Source organism: Pezoporus flaviventris, unplaced genomic scaffold, assembly GCF_033815535.1.
Source record: "Pezoporus flaviventris isolate CSIRO_AGI_PZ_B2104156 unplaced genomic scaffold, CSIRO_AGI_Pfla_v1 ptg000030l, whole genome shotgun sequence".
NCBI classification, from domain to species: Eukaryota; Metazoa; Chordata; class Aves; order Psittaciformes; family Psittacidae; genus Pezoporus; species Pezoporus flaviventris.
This window is the reverse complement of record NW_026892578.1, coordinates 12,109,969-12,131,006: the sequence shown is the minus strand read 5'-3', so window position 1 is coordinate 12,131,006 and position 21,038 is coordinate 12,109,969. Positions and strand designations below refer to the sequence as shown.

At 41.6% G+C, this 21,038-nt stretch overlaps 1 protein-coding gene across 7 annotated transcripts in view; it reads right to left on the bottom strand.

Moving 5' to 3' along the window:
* FRMPD4 (FERM and PDZ domain containing 4) overlaps positions 1-21,038 on the bottom strand; it is a 310,340-nt gene that overhangs the window by 12,770 nt on the left and 276,532 nt on the right. For all 7 annotated transcript variants that reach the window (XM_061459914.1, XM_061459908.1, XM_061459909.1 and 4 more), the window contains 6 exons: positions 16,050-16,154; positions 14,720-14,827; positions 11,473-11,604; positions 2,314-2,433; positions 1,515-1,651; positions 205-331 (listed from right to left, as the gene is read on the bottom strand). In XM_061459914.1, the coding sequence (XP_061315898.1) occupies positions 205-331; positions 1,515-1,651; positions 2,314-2,433; positions 11,473-11,604; positions 14,720-14,827; positions 16,050-16,154 (729 nt within the window). The remainder of the gene's footprint in view (positions 1-204; positions 332-1,514; positions 1,652-2,313; positions 2,434-11,472; positions 11,605-14,719; positions 14,828-16,049; positions 16,155-21,038) is intronic.

The following is a 21,038-nucleotide window of genomic DNA, read 5'->3' as shown; positions in this document are numbered from 1 at the left end:
CTCAAGATAAGAAGATAGTTTAGTTAGGGTATAATTAATTATTTTTAATTGTTCTTGGACATGTTGTACTGAGAACAAAAAGTTAAACCTCTGAAAATATAATGGCTAGGTGTTTCTTCGAAGGATTCATTTTAAATGTTTCCCATACACGCCACCCTTTCTGTTCTTTAAAACATATTCTCCATTAAGATGCAAATTTAATACCTTTTTACCCGGAGGAACTAGGTTTTGATTTGCTTTGACAAGGTGTGAAAGTGCTTTCTTTATGTTCTTTTCTTTCATGCTTTGCAGCACAGCAGATGGAAGAAAAGTCTCTAATCCCCATTCTTTTCTGCAATAAAAGGCATATATTTAATTTCACATTCCTGTGATGATTATTTGTCTAAAGACTGGTGACTATGATGCCAAGTGAATGAACACACCTGAAAACAGAAGTAGAGTTAATCAAGTCCAGTTTAGTAAGAACACATTATTTTCTATATTCAAACTATGTATTACATATGAAAAATATTTAAAAATTATGTATAAACTCTTCTGTCCATTCCATTTCTTCCCTTGTGCCATTCAGAGAAGAAGCTTTTAAGTTTTTATGTTTAAATTCTATGCTGTTTTAAACACCACTTAATTACTCAAGTAAGTACCATCACTGAATTAGAATCACAGAAGTTTCAACAACATAATGTCAGTTTTAATTTTATTTTCTAGGCTTTTTTTTAAACATGCAAATAAGCCAAACATTGTCTTTGTCACTTAGTTTGTGAAGATTTTTCTCCTCAAAAACAACCAGTCCCTCCCATTTTACCAAATTTTCTTTTCTGCTTGAGGCACCCTTGCGATAGAAGACTCTTTACCTGTAAGTAATTATTTCTGCTGATTCATTCATAGTGTACAATATACCATGCTTTTCAGTAAGGTGGATAAACTTTACAAGATTGAGTGTGCAACATTTGCTCCGATTATGCAAGCAAACCAAGTAACAAAAATAAAAGTTTAGGGGGTTGGAGTTTGTTTCTTTCGTTGTTTTTTGATTTGTGGGTTTTTTTTTTAATTTTTAATCCAAGCAGATGTGCACACAGTTGTTTTTTGGAAATTTGCTTTACTTTGTAATGACATATACATTTTGTCTAACATGAAACAGGTGCCTACCTTCCATATACTTCCATATTTAAGAAATCTTATAAATGGAATCTAAGACCCTACAGTCACCTGAACCAAGAAATCATACAAATCTTACTATAAAATGGATTCAGACCACATAAACTTAGATTTGATCATTAAATCATTGAAAGCAAATGAGCTAATCTTATTTACATTTACAGGCTATAAACAGGTGACCAAAAGATAAATGGACCAAAAGATCCACACATCTCTTAACACACCTGAATCAATTCCAGCAATTAAGATTGAACCTAAAATTGGTGAATGCATATAGACTTATTAAAGAAACAACCTTAAAGGATACGAGCTACTCCTAATATTTCACTGTCAAAGAACACACTGCATTCTCAACTTACTCTATATATTTGAGAGAGATTTTCTGAGTTTGCTTGGTGGTCACAGTTGCAATATACATTTGTAATGCAGCCAGCCTCAGGGCAATGTCGTATTTCAGTTCTGGTCCAAATCTTTCCTGAACCACGTCGTTACAGCTCTGCCAAAGAACCAGTAGAGGGAGCATCAACTTAAAAAATCTTTAACATTGCATGGAGAGTAGCCCCAAACTCAGAAGCAGGACCATCCTGAAGGTAACTGTTGCTCTCAGGATATGGGCACTTCTGAAGAACAGATACTCCTGCCAAGGAGCAGAAGGCATGAGCATTTTGGTTTAAGCTCTCTTCATCCTTCCTGGGGAGAACAGTAATCCTCTTTCAGAAAGAGGGCTGGGAGGGTATCAGTGTATCTGAGTTCAGGATTCTACCTGGTGAGATACCCAGGAGAACCACATTGCTTGTTCATCAGTTTTCTCATCCATTTTACTGGAAGTTCCTTTTCAGACATCATTTCTGTCTGATATTACAGTACCAGAAATAAGTATTAGCAATTAGTTCAGCCTCACTCTTTTCTAAGCCAAATATATTTTGGAAAGGTATCAAAGCATTACTATTTGGAAGGACTTATGAAGAAAAAGGACTTTGCAGATGATAAAGGTTTGCACATTCCCCAACTGCATTCACTGGCTTTATGCAGTGGAAATAAAACCCAGGATTTACTCCAGCCACACTTTTCTATGTGAAGATATAAATCTATATATACACTGATTGTAACTATCTTTTTATTCACCTTTAGACTAACAATGGCCATGCTTTCACTTACCTGTACATAGAGATATTCAAAAGCAACTGGATCTCTTCTTAAAAGATCAATGGGGTCCTTTGGGACAAAACTAATCCTGAAAAGACATCTCATCTTATGTGAGCTTGGCCTCTGGGTCACCTAGGACAGTGCAATAATCATTAGAGCTTGGCAACCCTGACTGAGCAACACAGTCAGTAGTCTCAGGTAATGTGACCCTGCTCCAGAGCTATGAGGTAGCAAGAAAAATAATTCTACCCAACAAAGAGCTTTGCCACAGGCTCCTTATTAACTTCTTTACATAAGGACATCATATATGTAATCTTACAGAAAAACTTTTAGAGTCACATAGGCATGACTGCCCAATACAACTCATCCTCAAAGCAACACAATTCACTCATTCAAAACCAGAGTGAAAGGCCAGAGAAAACAGACCTTAATGAAAATCAACCAAGTGAAACACAAACTGAGCTGTGCTTCAGCAGGACCAAAATACCCATAAATAAGAAGGGCTAGAAAATTTCTAGGGAGAGGTCACATTTTACTTCTCAGACTGACTGATAATACAGGTGAAGCACAGCTTGGCAGTTATTATTCTCACTTTCTCTCTCTTGTTTTAATCCACCAGGGAATTTGAGAGAAATCAGGTCTTCAGGTCTTTTTTCTGGGTTGTTCTGGATTAAGAGATCCTCCCCATGACTTCTGACCAAGACAAATCTCTCCCAATACATTAAAAGTTTAAAAAGACTGCTTTGCCTGATGGTCAGCAAAACTTTGTCAAGTATTTAAAACGGTAATCTGGGTATGTTAACAGGGGATCGCTACACAGCTAATGAATAGTCAGATGAAAGGGTAACAATCCAGTAGCACCATTGTAAGTCATGGTCAGCAGCAATATTATAATGGAAAATGAAAGTACCGATGATTTTAGAGGAACTTTGAAGAAGACACCCTCAGAATTAATGTAGTTTATTTAATTAGGCTAATGCCATTCAAGAGTTAGCGTACTTTATAATCAACATATTTAATTGATAGAATTTTACTTTTAAAAATCTCCAATGAAGTCTCTGTCTTACCTTAACAATTTTTAAAAGTACATTTATCTCACATTGTCTCTGACCTTATTTCTAAGTATCTAGGCATACTCTGTATGTATAAATAAAAGCTCCAGATGGGATTTCCAAAAGCTCACTGTGTTGGTTTATTCTGATCCTTCTGATTTCAATGAGAATTTTACCAATTACTTCAAAGAGAGACAGCTGGGCCAGGGGAGCTAGTACTGAGTACTCTGGATATTATCACTAGGTATATCCACAAGAAAAGAATGTTTGTTAATATGGCAAAGTCAAGTGCTTAAAAGTTAGAAAATGCTAGAAAGACTGACAGCTGGTAAACTAAGCTCCTTCATACTACTACACAGACTTATTATATGATCAAGGGAATCCTGTTGTTTATACTAAATTTTTTTTCCCCATCTAAGAATCCATTTCTCTCTTTTTTTTTTTTTCCAAATTTAGGTGAAATTTTAAAAATACTAATGTTCTACTGAAACATAGAAATATCATGGAAAAAATTAGGCTAAACAGTTTGGCAAAACGCAATGCAGCTAAAATCAGGGTCCTCTGCTGGGAACCTTGAAGCAACTTTACCTCTAGTCACCCTCCCTGATCTAAGGAAGAGGAAAGAAAGTCACACCAGCATTTTGTGGGTCAAAATTCATCATCACTGAAGTGACATATTGTATCACTGTATAAACAAGCCAAACTTGGCTTAATCAGGAGTATTACACCCTGATACACATCAAGATACATCCCTGATACACAGAAGTATTATCACCCAGTGTCCTGGGTTCAGCAGTAGCAATCATGTTTTTTCCTTTGTGTTAACTGGTGCAGTGCTGTGTTTTGACTTCTAGTTTTGAGAACAGCGTTGGTGAAGCCGATGTTGTCGGTTGTTGCTAAGTGATGTTTACCCTGACCAAGGACTCTGTGAGGCTCATGCTCTGCCAGGGAAGAGGGGAGGCTGTGAGGAAGCAGAGGCGGGGCGCCTGACCCGGGCTAGCCGGGGAGGTATTCCATACCACAGCACGTCATGCCCGGGGTGGGGGGTAACTGGGAGTTACCCGGAAGGACAGGGGCTTCCGGGTGGAACTCTTTTTCTTGGCCGGTGGTATCGTATTCTCTTCCCTTGTTATTTTCCCTTATCATTGTTTTAGCTGATAGTAGCGGTGGTGATTTGTTGCTGGACTGTTCTTGTCTCAACCCGTAGGAGTTGCACTCTCTCGATCCTCCTCCCCGTTCCTCTGGGAGCGGGGAAGGGGAGAGCCCCGGTGCAGGGAGGGGGGGGGAGACGAACACGGACCTTGATTGTTGTCAGCTCGGCACCACTCACTGGGAGTGAGTGAACAAGTTACCTGACTGGGTTTAAACCACGACAGTTCTTTTTGGCGCCCAACGTGGGGCATCGAGGGGTTGAGATAAGAACAGATCTGACTGGATTGATAGTCACTCGTCACAATGCTGATTTATTGGCTCTCAAGGTTTTTCCTCTTGATCTCACAGTTTCAGTATACCATATCTTACGTCCATCCGGTATTGGCTGTATTAGTGTTTTTCAAGTGTGGGGCTTGGGCTAAGAGTTTTATCCCATTGTACTTTATGGTAATGACTTGTAATACAATAGAATCATTGATCATGAAACTGATCTGGTTTATGTTCCCAGTGTGGTCACCACCTTTATACTTTGGGAGGTATATGATGGAGGTGCTTAGCAATTACACATCTTTTTTCTCCTTCTCAGGTGCTCAACCTGTGAAGGAGACATCCTTTTACCCTCCTAGTCGTCCCCCCAGACCATTTACATTTGAGAGTTTTGAATTTTTTAAATGGCCTTTTAATGCTCTTGAGACTTGTTTGCTGATGGTGATGGGAATCACCATGCTAACACGCATACAGAGTGTGTTTTGCCCACTACTGATTTCAAGAGTTAAGCAGATTCAGGTTTGGGTCTTGTCTGGGGTCAAACGACGATGTAGGAGGACCGAGAGATTTTCCCAGAGGCTGGACAGCCATGAGTGGCAGGGTGTGTGGGATAGTATGGGCAAGTATCTAGGTCAGTGGGCCCCTCCAGTATTTTGGAATTTCACTACCGAACAACTGCAAAATCCAGAAGAATTAGTAAAACACTTAAATGAGGTGTGTGGTCATTCTGGCCATACCAGAGATGGACAAATCACGGCAACGTGCTGGGGCTTGGCCTATGCTTACAGGGCCTTGTTCAACACTATCCAGCACCTTCAAAAGGAAAAGAATGTCGGCGGATTTGAGGGCAAAGTGACAGTCGCTACTCAAACTTTGGCTGCAATGAACTGCGCAGCTACCCCAGTGGCAAGTACAGCAGCTGCTCAAACTTCAACTGCAACAGACAGCGCGGTTACCCCAGCTCCAAGCACGGTAGCTACACCACCCCCAGCAACAAGTACAGTCGCCACTCAAACCACAGTGATAATCACTGCAGCCAAACCAGAGGACCAATTCGTACCAATATCAGTTGCCCCTGTACGCAAGAGAACAAGCAAAAAGGAGGCAAAAAGGGTGAAGCGAGATGAAGAACCAATGAATTCACCACCCGGTCCAGAATCTGATCAGGAGTCATCCTCACATGACGAAGAAGAAGAAGAAGAGGTAACTTCTCGACCTCGGACCTCAACCGAGCTGCGGAATATGCGAAAAGATTTTACCCGTCAACCAGGGGAGCACATCATCACCTGGTTACTCCGATGCTGGGACAATGGGGCCAATGGTCACGAACTAGAAGGTACAGAAGCCAAGCAGCTGGGATCACTTGCTAGAGAAGGGGGAATTGACAAAGCAATTGCAAGAGAGAAAAAGTCCCTCAGCCTTTGGAGGAGGCTCTTGGCAGCTGTGAAAGAAAGGTTTCCGTACAAGGACGATGTTACGAGTCGTTCGGCCAAGTGGACTACTATAGACAAAGGCATCCAGTCTCTGAGGGAATCGGCCATCGTAGAGATGATCTATCACATCAAGCCGAATAACGGGGATACACCTATAGATCCAGATGAAGTTGAATGTACACGACCCATGTGGCGAAAACTTACACGGAATGCACCGTCATCATATGCCCATTCATTGGCAACAGTGACCTGGAATGACATAGTACCACTAACAGTGGATGAAATGGTTCATAAACTCCGAGAGTTCGAAGACAATCTCACTCCTTCCATCATCTCAGCTGTGAAAAAACTGTCCCAGGACCTCGACAAATTGAGGGACGATGTATCTGATTTATCCAGCTCCTCACGTGTACCAACACGCGTCTCAGCTATTAACAAAAGACGTCCTATTGTTCAAGAGAGGAGATACAGAAGGTATACGCCACGGGCTACCCTATGGTTTTACCTGCTGGATCACGGAGAAGACATGACAAAGTGGGATGGAAAACCTACTTCAGCTTTGGAGGAACGGGTGAGTGAACTGAAGAGGGGAGCAAGGGCCAAGACTGATCATCCCATGAGAGCTACGGCTTCAGTCTCTGGTGAGCAGTTTCCCAGATGGAGTGGAAGAGCTGATTTTACTCCAGCTCCTGTGATAACGAAGAATAATCCCTTTCAACACGACTTAAGTGTCCAATGCTGTGACGACCATTAGAGGGGCCCTGCCTCCAGCCAGGTGGAGGTAGGGGACAATCGGATTTACTGGACTGTGTGGATCAGATGGCCTGGCACATCAGTCCCACAGAAGTATAAGGCTCTAGTAGATACCGGTGCACAGTGCACCCTGATGCCATCAAGCTGTCAAGGGGTGGAACCCATCTATATTTCTGGAGTAACAGGAGGATCCCAAGAGTTGACTGTGCTGGAGGCTGAAATCAGCCTGACTGGGAGGGAGTGGCAAAAGCACCCTATTGTGACTGGTCCAGAGGCTCCATGCATCCTCGGCATAGACTACCTCAAGAGAGGGTACTTCAAAGACCCAAAAGGGTACCGGTGGGCTTTTGGTATTGCTGCTTTGGAGACTGAGGAAATTGAGCAGCTGTCCACCTTGCCTGGTCTCTCAGAAGATCCCTCTGCTGTGGGGTTGCTGAAAGTTGAAGAACAACAAGTGCCAATTGCGACCACAACAGTGCACCGGCGGCAATATCGCACCAACCGAGACTCCCTGATTCCCATCCATCAGCTGATCCGTAGACTGGAGAGTCAGGGGGTGATCAGCAGGACCCGCTCACCCTTCAATAGCCCCATATGGCCAGTGCGAAAGTCTAATGGAGAATGGAGACTAACAGTAGACTATCGTGGCCTGAATGAAGTCACACCACCATTGAGTGCTGCCGTACCGGACATGCTAGAACTTCAGTATGAACTAGAGTCAAAGGCAGCCAAGTGGTATGCCACGATTGATATTGCCAATGCATTTTTCTCCATTCCTTTGGCAGCAGAGTGCAGGCCCCAGTTTGCTTTTACTTGGAGGGGTGTCCAGTTCACTTGGAACCGACTGCCCCAGGGGTGGAAACACAGCCCTACCATTTGCCATGGACTGATCCAGACTGCACTGGAACAGGGGCAAGCTCCAGAACACCTGCAATACATTGATGACATTATTGTGTGGGGCGATACAGCGGAAGAAGTCTTTGAGAAAGGGAGGAAAATAATCCAAATCCTGCTGAAAGCCGGTTTTGCCATAAAACGGAGTAAGGTCAAGGGACCTGCACAGGAGATTCAATTTTTGGGAATAAAATGGCAAGATGGACGTAGACAGATCCCCACAGATGTGATCAACAAGATAACAGCAATGTCTCCACCAACTAATAAGAAAGAAACGCAAGCTTTCTTGGGTGCAGTGGGGTTCTGGAGAATGCACATCCCAAATTACAGTTCGATTGTAAGCCCTCTCTATCATGTGACCCGGAAGAAGAATGATTTTAAATGGGGCCCTGAGCAGCAACAAGCCTTTGAGCAAATTAAACGCGAGATAGTTCATGCAGTAGCCCTTGGACCTGTCCGGACCGGGCCAGATGTAAAAAATGTGCTGTACACTGCAGCTGGGGAGAACGGTCCTACCTGGAGCCTCTGGCAGAAAGCTCCAGGGGAGACTCGAGGTCGACCCCTCGGCTTTTGGAGTCGGGGATACAAAGGATCTGAGGCCAGCTATACCCCAACTGAGAAAGAGATACTGGCAGCCTATGAAGGGGTTCGAGCTGCTTCGGAAGTGATTGGCACTGAAGCACAGCTCCTCCTGGCACCCCGGCTGCCCGTGCTGGGCTGGATGTTCAAAGGCAGGGTCTCCTCTACACATCATGCAACTGATGCTACATGGAGTAAATGGGCTGCACTAATTACCCAACGAACTCGAATAGGAAATCCCAGTCGTCCAGGCATTCTAGAAGTCATCATGGACTGGCCAGAGGGCAAAGATTTCGGAATGTCACCAGAGGAGGAGGTGGTGCGTGCTGAAGAGGCCCCACCATATAATAAACTGTCAGAAAGTGAAAAGCAGTATGCCTTGTTTACTGATGGCTCTTGCCGTATTGTGGGAAAGCATCGGAGATGGAAGGCAGCTGTATGGAGTCCTGGACGACAAGTTGCAGAAACTGCTGAAGGAGAGGGTGAATCGAGTCAATTTGCCGAGGTGAAAGCCATCCAGCTGGCCCTGGACATTGCTGAATGAGAAAAGTGGCCAGTACTTTATCTCTATACTGACTCATGGATGGTGGCAAATGCCCTGTGGGGGTGGTTGAAGCAATGGAAGCAGAGCAACTGGCAACGCAGAGGTAAACCCATCTGGGCTGCTGCACTGTGGAAAGATATTGCTGCCCGGGTGCAGAACCTGGTGGTGAAGGTACGTCATGTAGATGCCCATGTACCCAAGAGTTGGGCCACTGAGGAACACCAGAACAACCAACAAGTGGATAAAGCGGCTAAGATAGAAGTGGCTCAGATGGACTTAGATTGGCAACATAAAGGTGAATTATTTTTGGCCCGGTGGGCCCATGACACTTCAGGCCATCAGGGCAGAGATGCAACATATAGATGGGCCCGTGACCGAGGGGTGGACTTAACAATGGACACTATTGCCCAGGTTATTCATGAGTGTGAAACATGTGCTGCAATTAAACAAGCCAAGCGGTTAAAGCCTCTTTGGTATGGAGGACGATGGTTGAAGTATAAATATGGGGAGGCCTGGCAGATTGACTATATCACACTGCCACCAACCCGCCAAGGCAAGCGCCATGTGCTTACCATGGTGGAAGCAACCACCGGGTGGCTGGAAACATACGCTGTGCCCCATGCCACTGCCCGGAACACCATCCTGGGCCTTGAGAAACAGATTTTGTGGCGACACGGCACCCCAGAGAGAATTGAGTCAGACAATGGGACTCATTTCCGGAATAACCTTATAGATATTTGGGCCAAAGAGCATGGCATTGAGTGGGTATATCACATCCCCTACCATGCACCAGCCTCTGGGAAAATCGAACGGTACAATGGGCTGTTAAAAACTACACTGAGAGCGATGGGTGGGGGAACTTTCAAGCATTGGGATACACATTTACCAAAGGCCACCTGGTTGGTCAACACCAGAGGATCTGCCAACAGGGCTGGCCCAGCCCAGTCAGAACTTTTACATATTGTAGAGGGGGACAAAGTTCCCGTGGTGCATATGAAGAATTTGCTGGGGAAGACAGTCTGGGTTATTCCTGCTTCAGGTAAAGGCAAACCCACTCGTGGGATTGCTTTTGCTCAGGGACCTGGATATACTTGGTGGGTAATGCGGGAAGATGGGGAAGTCCGATGTATACCTCAAGGGGATTTGATTTTAGGGGAAAACAGCCAGTGAACTCAATTGTATGCTGTTGCCTGCTGTGTAATGCTTTTATAGCCCATCAACTAGATGTCTCCAGGTCACCAGCGACTGGCCCTGACTTCCCTCCAGCCATCATCCCAACAGAGAATGAACTTGGAACATCATGGACCGGATGGACTCGGCAGCATTATAGGGATTGGTCCATGCACTAAGAAAATGATTTTTTTTCCTCTTGGTCTGTATGTATATGGATGTATATATGTGGGAGAGCGATGGTGTATTGAAAATGTGGGATCTGAGCACGACGTGAATGGTATGGAATAAGGGGTGGATAATGTCCTGGGTTCAGCAGTAGCAATCATGTTTTTTCCTTTGTGTTAACTGGTGCAGTGCTGTGTTTTGACTTCTAGTTTTGAGAACAGCGTTGGTGAAGCCGATGTTGTCGGTTGTTGCTAAGTGATGTTTACCCTGACCAAGGACTCTGTGAGGCTCATGCTCTGCCAGGGAAGAGGGGAGGCTGTGAGGAAGCAGAGGCGGGGCGCCTGACCCGGGCTAGCCGGGGAGGTATTCCATACCACAGCACGTCATGCCCGGGGTGGGGGGTAACTGGGAGTTACCCGGAAGGACAGGGGCTTCCGGGTGGAACTCTTTTTCTTGGCCGGTGGTATCGTATTCTCTTCCCTTGTTATTTTCCCTTATCATTGTTTTAGCTGATAGTAGCGGTGGTGATTTGTTGCTGGACTGTTCTTGTCTCAACCCGTAGGAGTTGCACTCTCTCGATCCTCCTCCCCGTTCCTCTGGGAGCGGGGAAGGGGAGAGCCCCGGTGCAGGGAGGGGGGGGGAGACGAACACGGACCTTGATTGTTGTCAGCTCGGCACCACTCACTGGGAGTGAGTGAACAAGTTACCTGACTGGGTTTAAACCACGACACCCAGATACACATCTACATAATTAGATAGGAAGCAAAGATGAAAATAAGTTTTTAAAGGAATTTGGGCAGACTGTGGTTCTCAAGAGTTGTTGTAATGGGTTTTCTAACTGTTGAGAATGTTTACTAGCTGGGCCACATACAATATGAATGAGAAAGGCTTGATAACTTTTTAATAGCTTTCACTCTGATCTTTTATAAACTTTTTAATGGCCAAATGAAGCAATGAAATATGATGCCTATATAATAGAAAAATAATTGTTTTCTGTGAGAACCTGATTCTTACAACTACATCTGAATACCATTCTTATTTGGTAGACTGCATCAAACCATAAATCTTCCAGTTAACTCACTTGAGTAATGAAAAAGATGGATAATATACTGATCAACCCATTTCATTAATATCTGCTTTCACATGTTATTACACAAACCTGAGTTAGAGTCTCCTGTTCATGTAGCAAAAGGAGTTTCGTCCCAGATCCTTCAATCCTCTGCTCCAGCATCAGGGAAAAATGTTCAATACATTTGATGGAAAGCTTTTCTTGGAGTGTTAAGATGACATCCTAATTAACAAAAGATTTATAAATGTGCTTAAATTCATGCAGTGCTTGTGACCCAGTTCTTTACCGCCATGCACACTGCATGTACCCAGCACAGAGTGGAAGCCCAGAAGTTAAAGGGGAAGACGGCTGCGTTTTGTATGCTCTGCACAAATACACAGGACATCACACACATTCACCCAGTGAAAAATCAGTGACTTTATCTTCAAACACCCCTGAGATGGTATAAGGTATGCACATGAGAAGTATATACATGGAGGTGCTGTGTATGGACAACTTCCTGTGCAGTTTAACATGCAAATTATACTTGTGTAGCTTTAAATCATATCCCTCTGTCTCCTTGGCAATAAAACCTTTCCATCAGCAAAGGAGAGACAGTCTTGCTGCTTATCTCTTCACCTTCAGTTGGGGCAGGGCTACCAAGCAGCACAAACAAAATGTGTATGTCCAACAAAAAATAAAAACAACCCAGAATGTCCTTTATTTGTTCTATGGCAAGGGTTTTTCTTGAAGTCCACTTCTTGCATTTTAAATGTTGACAGAAAAGTCAATGGCAATGATGACTGTGCAGAACAAAACCTCTAAATTCAGGGACCATGTTAATTTATAGTATAAACCCCATTTTCAGAGACTTTTAATTACTTTTTTTTCACATTGGATTATGTTTAATAATAACTGAAAATTTAAGAACAATTGTTTCTAAAATAACAGCTAAACAAACTGTCTCACAAAACCACCCAACCATTCCCCATGCTACTTTCATAGAAAGTTTTGTAAATTAAATATATGCAGAGACAATATAGTCTGGCAAAGTATCTTTTGGTTCAGTGAATGTAGCAGGAAAATGAAATATATAATAACCCATCGGTTAAAAATAGCTTCACATTATGCTGGTGAAAAGATTGAAGCATTTCTACCCATCCAAAAGATTTCTAGGTATACATAAGTACCCAGATGGATAGGACTTACTAAGAGATCATAACTAACAGTAATCCAAGAGTTTTAGCATAATTTAGGAAGATTGATTGATCAATTACAGTTTGCTTATGGAAAACCAATACCAGATTGGTGGAAGGATGAAAGATATATGGAGGAGGATGGGAACAACTCTGTACAACGTAAAGAACTTAAGACTAATGTATTTCAAGAAACCACTCTGAATAATGGAGGTTAATATTACAGTATTCTGACTAATGGTGAATGTAATGTTCATACATTAAATCTACTTTTATTTATGCTCTATGCTCAAAGACAAGAGGCATAACAGTAACATGAAGAGGCATAATATTACATGTAAGTTTTTAAGAGGGGCCAGTGATGGCACCGTTTTTGGTTAGCTGCCATGTTTTTTGCTAGCCTATACTCTTGTTCAATAACTCAGCCCTGGTGCTAGGTCTCAGCAATAAGGAAAGCAAGGACTGCAGGTAAGGCACTGGTTGCACCCTTGTTGTTAAGTGGTGAGTTGCGGGACTGGTAGGGATGGAAAAAAATCTGCATTTGCCTTGACCCAACTGCGGCACTTCTACTTCACCTCAGTTTAAGAAAACCACACCTTCCCACACCTGCCCATCCACAGTGAGGAATATACCCAGACAAACATGCAAGAATGTGTAATATACAGCTGGGCAGGCTACAGGATATTTAACTGCCTGAATTAGAAGCAAAAAAAGTTAATCCTACAAATAGTCAGAGTGAAGCAAAAAAAGTTAATCCTACAAATAGTCAGAGTGACTAAGGTCAAAGCAGGCTTACAACATCAGTACACCTAGGTTGCTAAGCCCACATGGGCATCTGTACAAATGACTTCAAAGATATATGGTCTTATAGTACCTAACAAACCCATGAGAGAACTACTGAAAACTAAGGTAATGTAATGGCCAATGACTGCCCTTTAGAGGCAAAGTGTCCTGGGATAGGTTGGTTGGTTTTATGCTCATTAAGGAAAATAGTGGAAAGTGAGCTTATTGGCCTCAGAAGGGTGTGGAGACCACACTACCCACATGAATAATGTCTCCTGTTTTTTCACCCAGCCAAATCATCAAATGGACTTCAGGAATTCAGTATCCCATGGCTGTAGAATGGAAGCCTGTATCCATTGCCTGCACTCTATTTATGCCTAAGCCATATATATGAATTATAAACAGATATTGCACCCCATTTTTAAATATAACTTCAATATCTGTTCTGCCTTGAGACTGAAATAAATTTCCTCTTGTTTAACGTACTAAATCACTCTGCTTGCTAGTCTAACCAATTGAGCATACTGCTGAACCACAGTGAGCACAAAATCAGCCTTTATTCAAATATTTATAGCTTTACAATCCCCTAAAAAGAGCAAAAGCTGGCAGTCCAGCTCAAAATTGCATCCTTAGCCTTCACTGATCATTCACACCCATGCATCTCTCTTGTCTCAGTGTCCCAAGCATGCATGCTACTGGGCAGTGAACTAGATTTGATAACCAATCTTTGTTAAAAATAGCTCACCCAAACAAAAATGCTTGAGAGACTAGCAGCATGCCCAACAGCACTACTTGTGCTGGTTAATGCTCCAAGGCACATACAGGCACCATAAAGTCTCTAGTTTAGGAAACTACAAGGAATAGCACCACAGACACTCCCTAGCAGCCTCAGTTGTGTGCCAGGCCTTAGCCTCTTTATATTTGTATGTGAAATGTGCTATGGAAAGCACAGAGGGCATTACACTGAGACTAGCAATTTATCACCAGCATAACCCTGTAATACCCCATCCCGAGTTCACTGGATGACAAGCCAGATGATATTCAATTAGCAACCAACATCTTAATCTTCTTAGTTCCTGAATTTTGCTGACAAATCATGCTAGTACTTGGCAGCATATCAAAACAATAGAACCACACAATTTTAACTGCATTCCAGGCACATTCAAATGATCACTTCTACTTCTTCTTTGACAATACAATGTGTTTTTAGAGCAGAGAAATGGACCAAACCCTCATTATTTCTGAACTATGAGTCCAGCCCCATGAACACACTAATAATGTTGTTCTTAAAGCATTCCAAGTAAATTATAATTACTGAAGGTCTTGAGAACAGTTAACTGGTATTCTTGTCATTGCACACCAAGGTATATGTAGCCTACCTTTATGGAAGTGCTGCAGTCAAAACGGAAAGATTTGGTTTGTCCATTTTCAAGGTATACCTTCAGAACATTTGGCATGAAAAGAAGTGAATTGTCCTTAACTGTTTCCTGCCAAGCAAATCAGTGAATCAGATTACAACACGTAACAAGGGAAATCTAAATGTTGTTCTATAAAAAATGACATAATTCAGGTAGATAGGTAACAATTGAAAAGGTGTTTGTTGGCTAAAAATGAAAACAGAGTTAGCACTGCCCTGCAAGTGTCTACCTATGCTCATTACAGCTGTACTCTATAGGTCTCTTTGCAGGAAAAAAATATAGCTATTCACATGCATCTTATGTCTGGTTTTGATTATTTTCTTTCCCTAAGTTCTAGCTCATTGACAATAAATGCTACCTCTAAAGCATTTAAAATAAAACAGAAAAACAGATTACTGCTTCTCTGAATATTGTGAGCAATTCAGTGTCATCAATCTAGAAAACAGGAACTGCAGATCCATTATTAAGAATTACAATCAAGATATTTTACATTCTCTTTACAGCTGGATATTAAATGCTAATGTCTGTCATCATTTAAGAAGAGTAATATATAACATTGTACTTAATTGTGACAATTCATAACAAGGATAGTAAAATAAATCAGTAAAGGGAAGGAAAATAAAGCTTTCTTGCTTGTTTTCTTTGTTGGTTTTTTTTGGGTTGGGTTTGTTTTGTTTTGTTTTGTTTTGAAAGCAGAAATTGCTTTATTGCTTTTAACAAAACGCAGTATCAATTTATGTTTTGAAGAGAGTTGGATAAAGACATTGGTGTGGAACGGTGTTCTGTCAAATTATGAAAATGAGCCAGGAGTTCAGTGCCTCTCAGAGGAAGGCTGAGCTTGCCTGAGGGCTGAAAACAGCAAGTTCAAATAGATAAAACCAAATTTTAAAGAGGTCTGTAAGGTAATGTTAGTCTGTTTTCCTGACATGCTACTTCTTTTGAGTTTATGGGTATTCCCACTACAAAATTACTCTCAAAAAAAACAAAAAAACCAAACCCAAACAAGTGTTACCAAGACTATAAAGACAGACATACATGTGCTATCACCACAAAATACATTCACTAGCATTTTAATTTTATATTAAGAAGGGACAATTTTTTTTTCACAATATTATGGGCTCAGTGGACTTTAAAAACACATCTTATGGAAACTTCTGAAACAGAGAACTCCTTCCCTTTGCAGGCCTACAGCCACTGGTCCTACCATGTAATTCCCTCGCTTTACAGTCTTGAGGTGTACCTTTGGATGAAATGCTCAGTCCTTCCTCAGTTTAAATACTGGAATACTCACCGACACCTGGCCATTGATAATTACTTCTTCTGAGAAGCGCACTTTGACAGGATTGGACTTCAATCTTGCCTTTTTTGCAGCACTAATAAAAGCTGATTTAGGAGACTGGAAGGAAAAATGATGACAAAACATATCACATACTTTCAAGTTCAAACCTTTCTTTCCTTTTTCAGTTATTCCCCTCTTTCTCACACACTGGCGGCTCCATGTACACATCAGCACCGCATACTGAAGAATGGAAATACAGTCAAACCATAATGCTTCCTGAGACAATACATATGTATATACATATAAGGAATCACTGATGCATACTGCACATACTGAAAGTTACCCCACTGTCAGACTGGAGTGATGAGAAGGGCTCTCACTGTACATACAAAGTCCTTGCAGTGCTTCCCCAATGACTGCTGTTAACCAAACTATTTGCATGAACAGACAACAACCAGTGACCAGCCAGTGACCCTTCAAACACTGAATGGATAATTTTTGCATAATCCATGATCCACTGGATATAGACACACACACAGCTTTTGCCAAAGAAGTGTCTGAGAGTTCTCCAAGTGCAGTGGCATTCTCACTATTTTAACTCGTTTCAAACCACAGGTTAGAAGCACCAAAAGGCATGTGCACCATGCCAGCAAGTTTCCGCTGAACATACCCCCTTCATACACCCTCTGCAAGGCTTGCCTTCAATAGATTAGACACGTTGTGGGACTTCATGAATTAGAAGTCTATAAATGTTCCTAGTTTTCTTCTGGGACCCAACTGACTTTTGCCTACTACATTATTCAATGGACTCACCTGTGATCAAGTGTTAAGCCCTTGGAAAAAAATTTCTCTCTCTATTTGAGGAGTTTGACTAACAACCTCTTTTTAGTAACAAATTCAATATTCATCATCAGTGGGATTTCCATTTTCATTAGCAGAAGCAAGGCAGTTTTATTTTCAAGTCAGTTACAAACACAGTGCTTCTGGCATTGCCTAACTCCATAACCAGGATAATGAGCAATGGAAGAAATTCTGGCTGTGGCTGAAAATCAGTGGGCTTCTTTGGGCCACGTTTTGGTCCATTGTTTTGGTATAATGCGACTTAAGATCTTCAGAATCATATTCTAGCTCCCGAGAAGTGGTTTACCAGTTTTGGATACTGAAAAGACTAATGCATGCTGGTTTGCCACTGAGAAATAAGTGTAGACATCAGTTATGATGATCCAGGAATAATTTCCTATTAGCAGTGCAGCATGACAGCTTGTAAACACAGAAACCCTTGTCACCATCACTCAAATTTTGACTCAACTAACAACCTGCAGGAGTGATGGAGTAGTCCAAAGCCACGTGCTCTTGTCATTACTGAAACTGCCTTAAAGGTTATTTCTTTTTTTTTTTTTTGTGATGAAGAAGCCTTTTTCTAGTAACTAGCAGGAAGAAGTCTCTAGCTTATTTCTGTATGCCACTGATTTATTATTACATCAAAAACATGGTAACTGTTACCATAGGCTTGGTATCAACCAGTGAACAGGGAATGAAAGATGCCACATTCTCCCAGGAAATATCAGAGCCATCCAATAATTCCTGGAGCACAAAATAGAACCAAGAAATAAAAATAAATGCTTCTTCACTTTTACAGTACATTCTTTCCTACCTCTTCTCTAGGAGCTATGACCATACATCTTTTTAATCAGGAACAGTAAATGACAGAAAATTCAATACCAAGATCAAACGAAGCTCAGCTTCCAAAGCCAGTGCTGAAAAAAGCAGATTTGAAAGAAACACCGAAAAGAAAGAAAGAATGATAAAAAAAAAGAAGTAAAGTTGATGTCTCAGTATTGGGGACCCAAAATGCTTCTTCAGCAAGAAGGGACAACATGGAAACACTGAAGAAGCATGCTTACATATTGTACTCTAAAGATGAATGCCTAGAAAGGCACAGTATACCATACTAGTATGATTAATATGACAGTTCTACAAATGCCTTTTCTAATATCCCTCCCTACATAGTCCCTTTCTGCTGTGTGTAAGTAAGTGGGATAGTCTATATGTCATGCAAATAATGTGATCTTGCAATTTGTTGATTCCCACTGCCACAGGGCAGCACAGCTACAGCAGTAGGCTACTGCCTCTGCCTTGCAAGGAGAAAGGGGAAAAGGGTGCCTTTCATTTACTCTTCTTGTTGGAAGAGGCTTTTTACAGTTTGCTCCTGTTCCATGGTTGCCAATGAGTCACCAGTCTGGCCTTTCTTTGCAGGCAGACTGCTAAATTTTTTTCCAGGTTCTGACAAGGTTCTTCCCATACAGCAAATCTGGCAAACTGTTGCATGGCTCTGTTGTGCTCTAAAACCTCTCTATAACCTCTCTCTTTTCCTTTCTATGCCTCAAAAGTCACCTGTGGAGGGCATAAACATTTAAATTATGTTATCGCAAAAATGTGATAGCAGAGCCCAACACAATTGAATGATTTGAATATACATGAGTTCCCAAGAATCCCATAGGCACACGGGGTTTAATGTACATATTGCATAGCCAAGGAAGCACACCGCAGTCTGCCACAAAACATGGGGCTTCCCTCCCTTCCCATGCCTGCTGTGGCAACCTGGTTAGGACTCTGACCCTGGATGAGCCTGGAAGCAGACTGCATTCTAAAAAGCTTCAAACTATGAAGCAGGGGTGTAAGAAAACGTAGAACAGCTGTGCCAGGTATTTGGGGGAACATTCTCTACTGGTTAAATGTTTGAGTAGTGGCACAGCTTTTGCATTTAACTGCACAGTATAATTGCTCCTACCTCTGCATCATCTTGGCGCTTGACATTTTCTCATTAAGAAATGAAGTGTTTCAAAAGAGTGTGGAAAATACCTAGGAAAAACAGTTGTGTTTGAATGTTTAAACTTGCTTTTCTAACAAAGCATCAGCAAGATGATATGCTGCTCTATTCTGTTTTAATGTCTTCAGGTTTGTAGGTGAAAAATACTAGCAATTAACAATCCTCAGAGTGCCAATTTCATTTGTTTCTGGTATTCTGTCTTTTAGCCAAATGGAAGCCTCAGTTAATGACCTTAAGCAGGAGGTGTTTACACTGATGTAGAACATTTTTCACTGCAAGTAAAGTATTTGCATTGTCACAGATAAAAACAACTTAATTAGAGTGACTGTTGCAAAATGAGGAGACATATTTTAAAAAGGAGTAGAATTATTTCAAAACCCCACAAACTTCACACTGTGTGACCTAAGCACTGTTTCCTGTTAGAAGTTGAGATCTATCAGTTTCTGTACTAATATTTACTTGTTTACAGAGAATTCAGTAAAAATTCATTTGATAATTTCAACACTACCTGGGGAAACTGCTAACAAGAGAAATGAAGTATTGCATAGATGTTTGCTTGGAGGAAATGATAGAGTCTCAGAAGACTGAGACTGTCCTTTGAGCCCTACCTACTACGGACTGCAATCAATGGGCATCCCATCAGCAGGGTCAAAACATGAGAAATGCTGTATTTTTCTCATTTTCTGGACTTTTCAAAATTAGATCCCACTTTTGTCAGCAGCATTACAGCAGGTCCTTTTTTGATAGATCTTAGAAACAATATCCTACATTTTGACAGAAAGGGGTAAAAGCCCCTTTGAGTGCTCTTGCCAGCAGAGGTGCTGCGACAACAAAACCTTTACTCATGCTCAAGAAAAAGAAGGATTCAGCATTTAGAAGAGCATTAGTGTAGTACTGAGCTACTATGAAGAATTTAAACAAGACAGCCGTGTGGCACAATCATAAGGTGAAAAGAAAACCTACTCTGTGACAAGTGTAAATATCAGACAGATATACCACAGTTTTAAATAGTCAGAGATTGTACGTATGCAATCAATTTTAAGCTGTTACTTAAAATCAGTCATCAGTTTAATATGAAATATTATGTTATGAAATAAGGGAAAAATAGCACAAATGCAAAAATGTGTTCGCTTTTTGGTCTACCCCTGAAGGCAATTACATGAGACAAAATTTAGCAAGCAAATAAAACATGAATCAGAGGAAGAATTAAATTTATTAAGTGTAACAGTACATAATGCCCAAAGGCAAACTAACTACTGCCATTCATAGGTGTGACAGAGGCTGAAACAACTACACTGGCTCACAAGAGCATTGTAGAAGAGCAAGTAGGGACACAGAAAAAATAATATGGAGAAGTTTTACTGTGCAGTAACTCGCAATAACCATAGGGCACTGACAGGTCATCATCAGGAGTACTTCTTTGTTAAATTCTTGGCACAAATTTCATTGCTGAAATAGCGGTCAGATTTGAGTTCTGTCTTAAAAGTTGATGACTTACCATAGACAATTATATTTTACTATTTGCATTATTTATATGTTACTATTTTTAGATGGTTACCACAGTCTGATGATTGGTTACATATGTGCATAGCATATACCTGTAAGATGGGGAACAGCAAAACCTTACTTTAATGTAGGTACTGAGAAAATCCAATCCATTTCAACTATAGTCAATGACAGCCTGGTTTACTGTGCTTGCCTCAAAACCATAAGTGAAACCATAGGTCAGCTTCAGACACTATGTAACATGCAGCCGTTTCAGCTCATCTTGTGACTAGATGGGCCTGGGCTATCTGTTATTAAATGTGGAGGTGCTCCATAAAACCCCCTCCACTAGCCTTTTGGGATTCTGCTTCTCCAGAATCTCACAGATTACTCCTTTACATTCATGATTTACATTCATGATTACCGCTCTTAATCAAGTGCAGAAAAGTGCAAGAGATCAGACGTGCCATACTATTTCTAGCCCTACAGCTCTGCAAGGGTGAGGACCTTTGGGAATCTTCACCCCATACAAACCCAGGCTAGTAGTACCATGAAGCACTATATGAATGATAATGTACCTGAGAAGGGGTAAAGGGCTAATGAAGAAGGAAAAGAGACCTAATGGCCCCTGAGGAGGAGGGGAGGAAAGGGAGAACTACAAGGAGAAAATGGTGGACAGGGTGAAG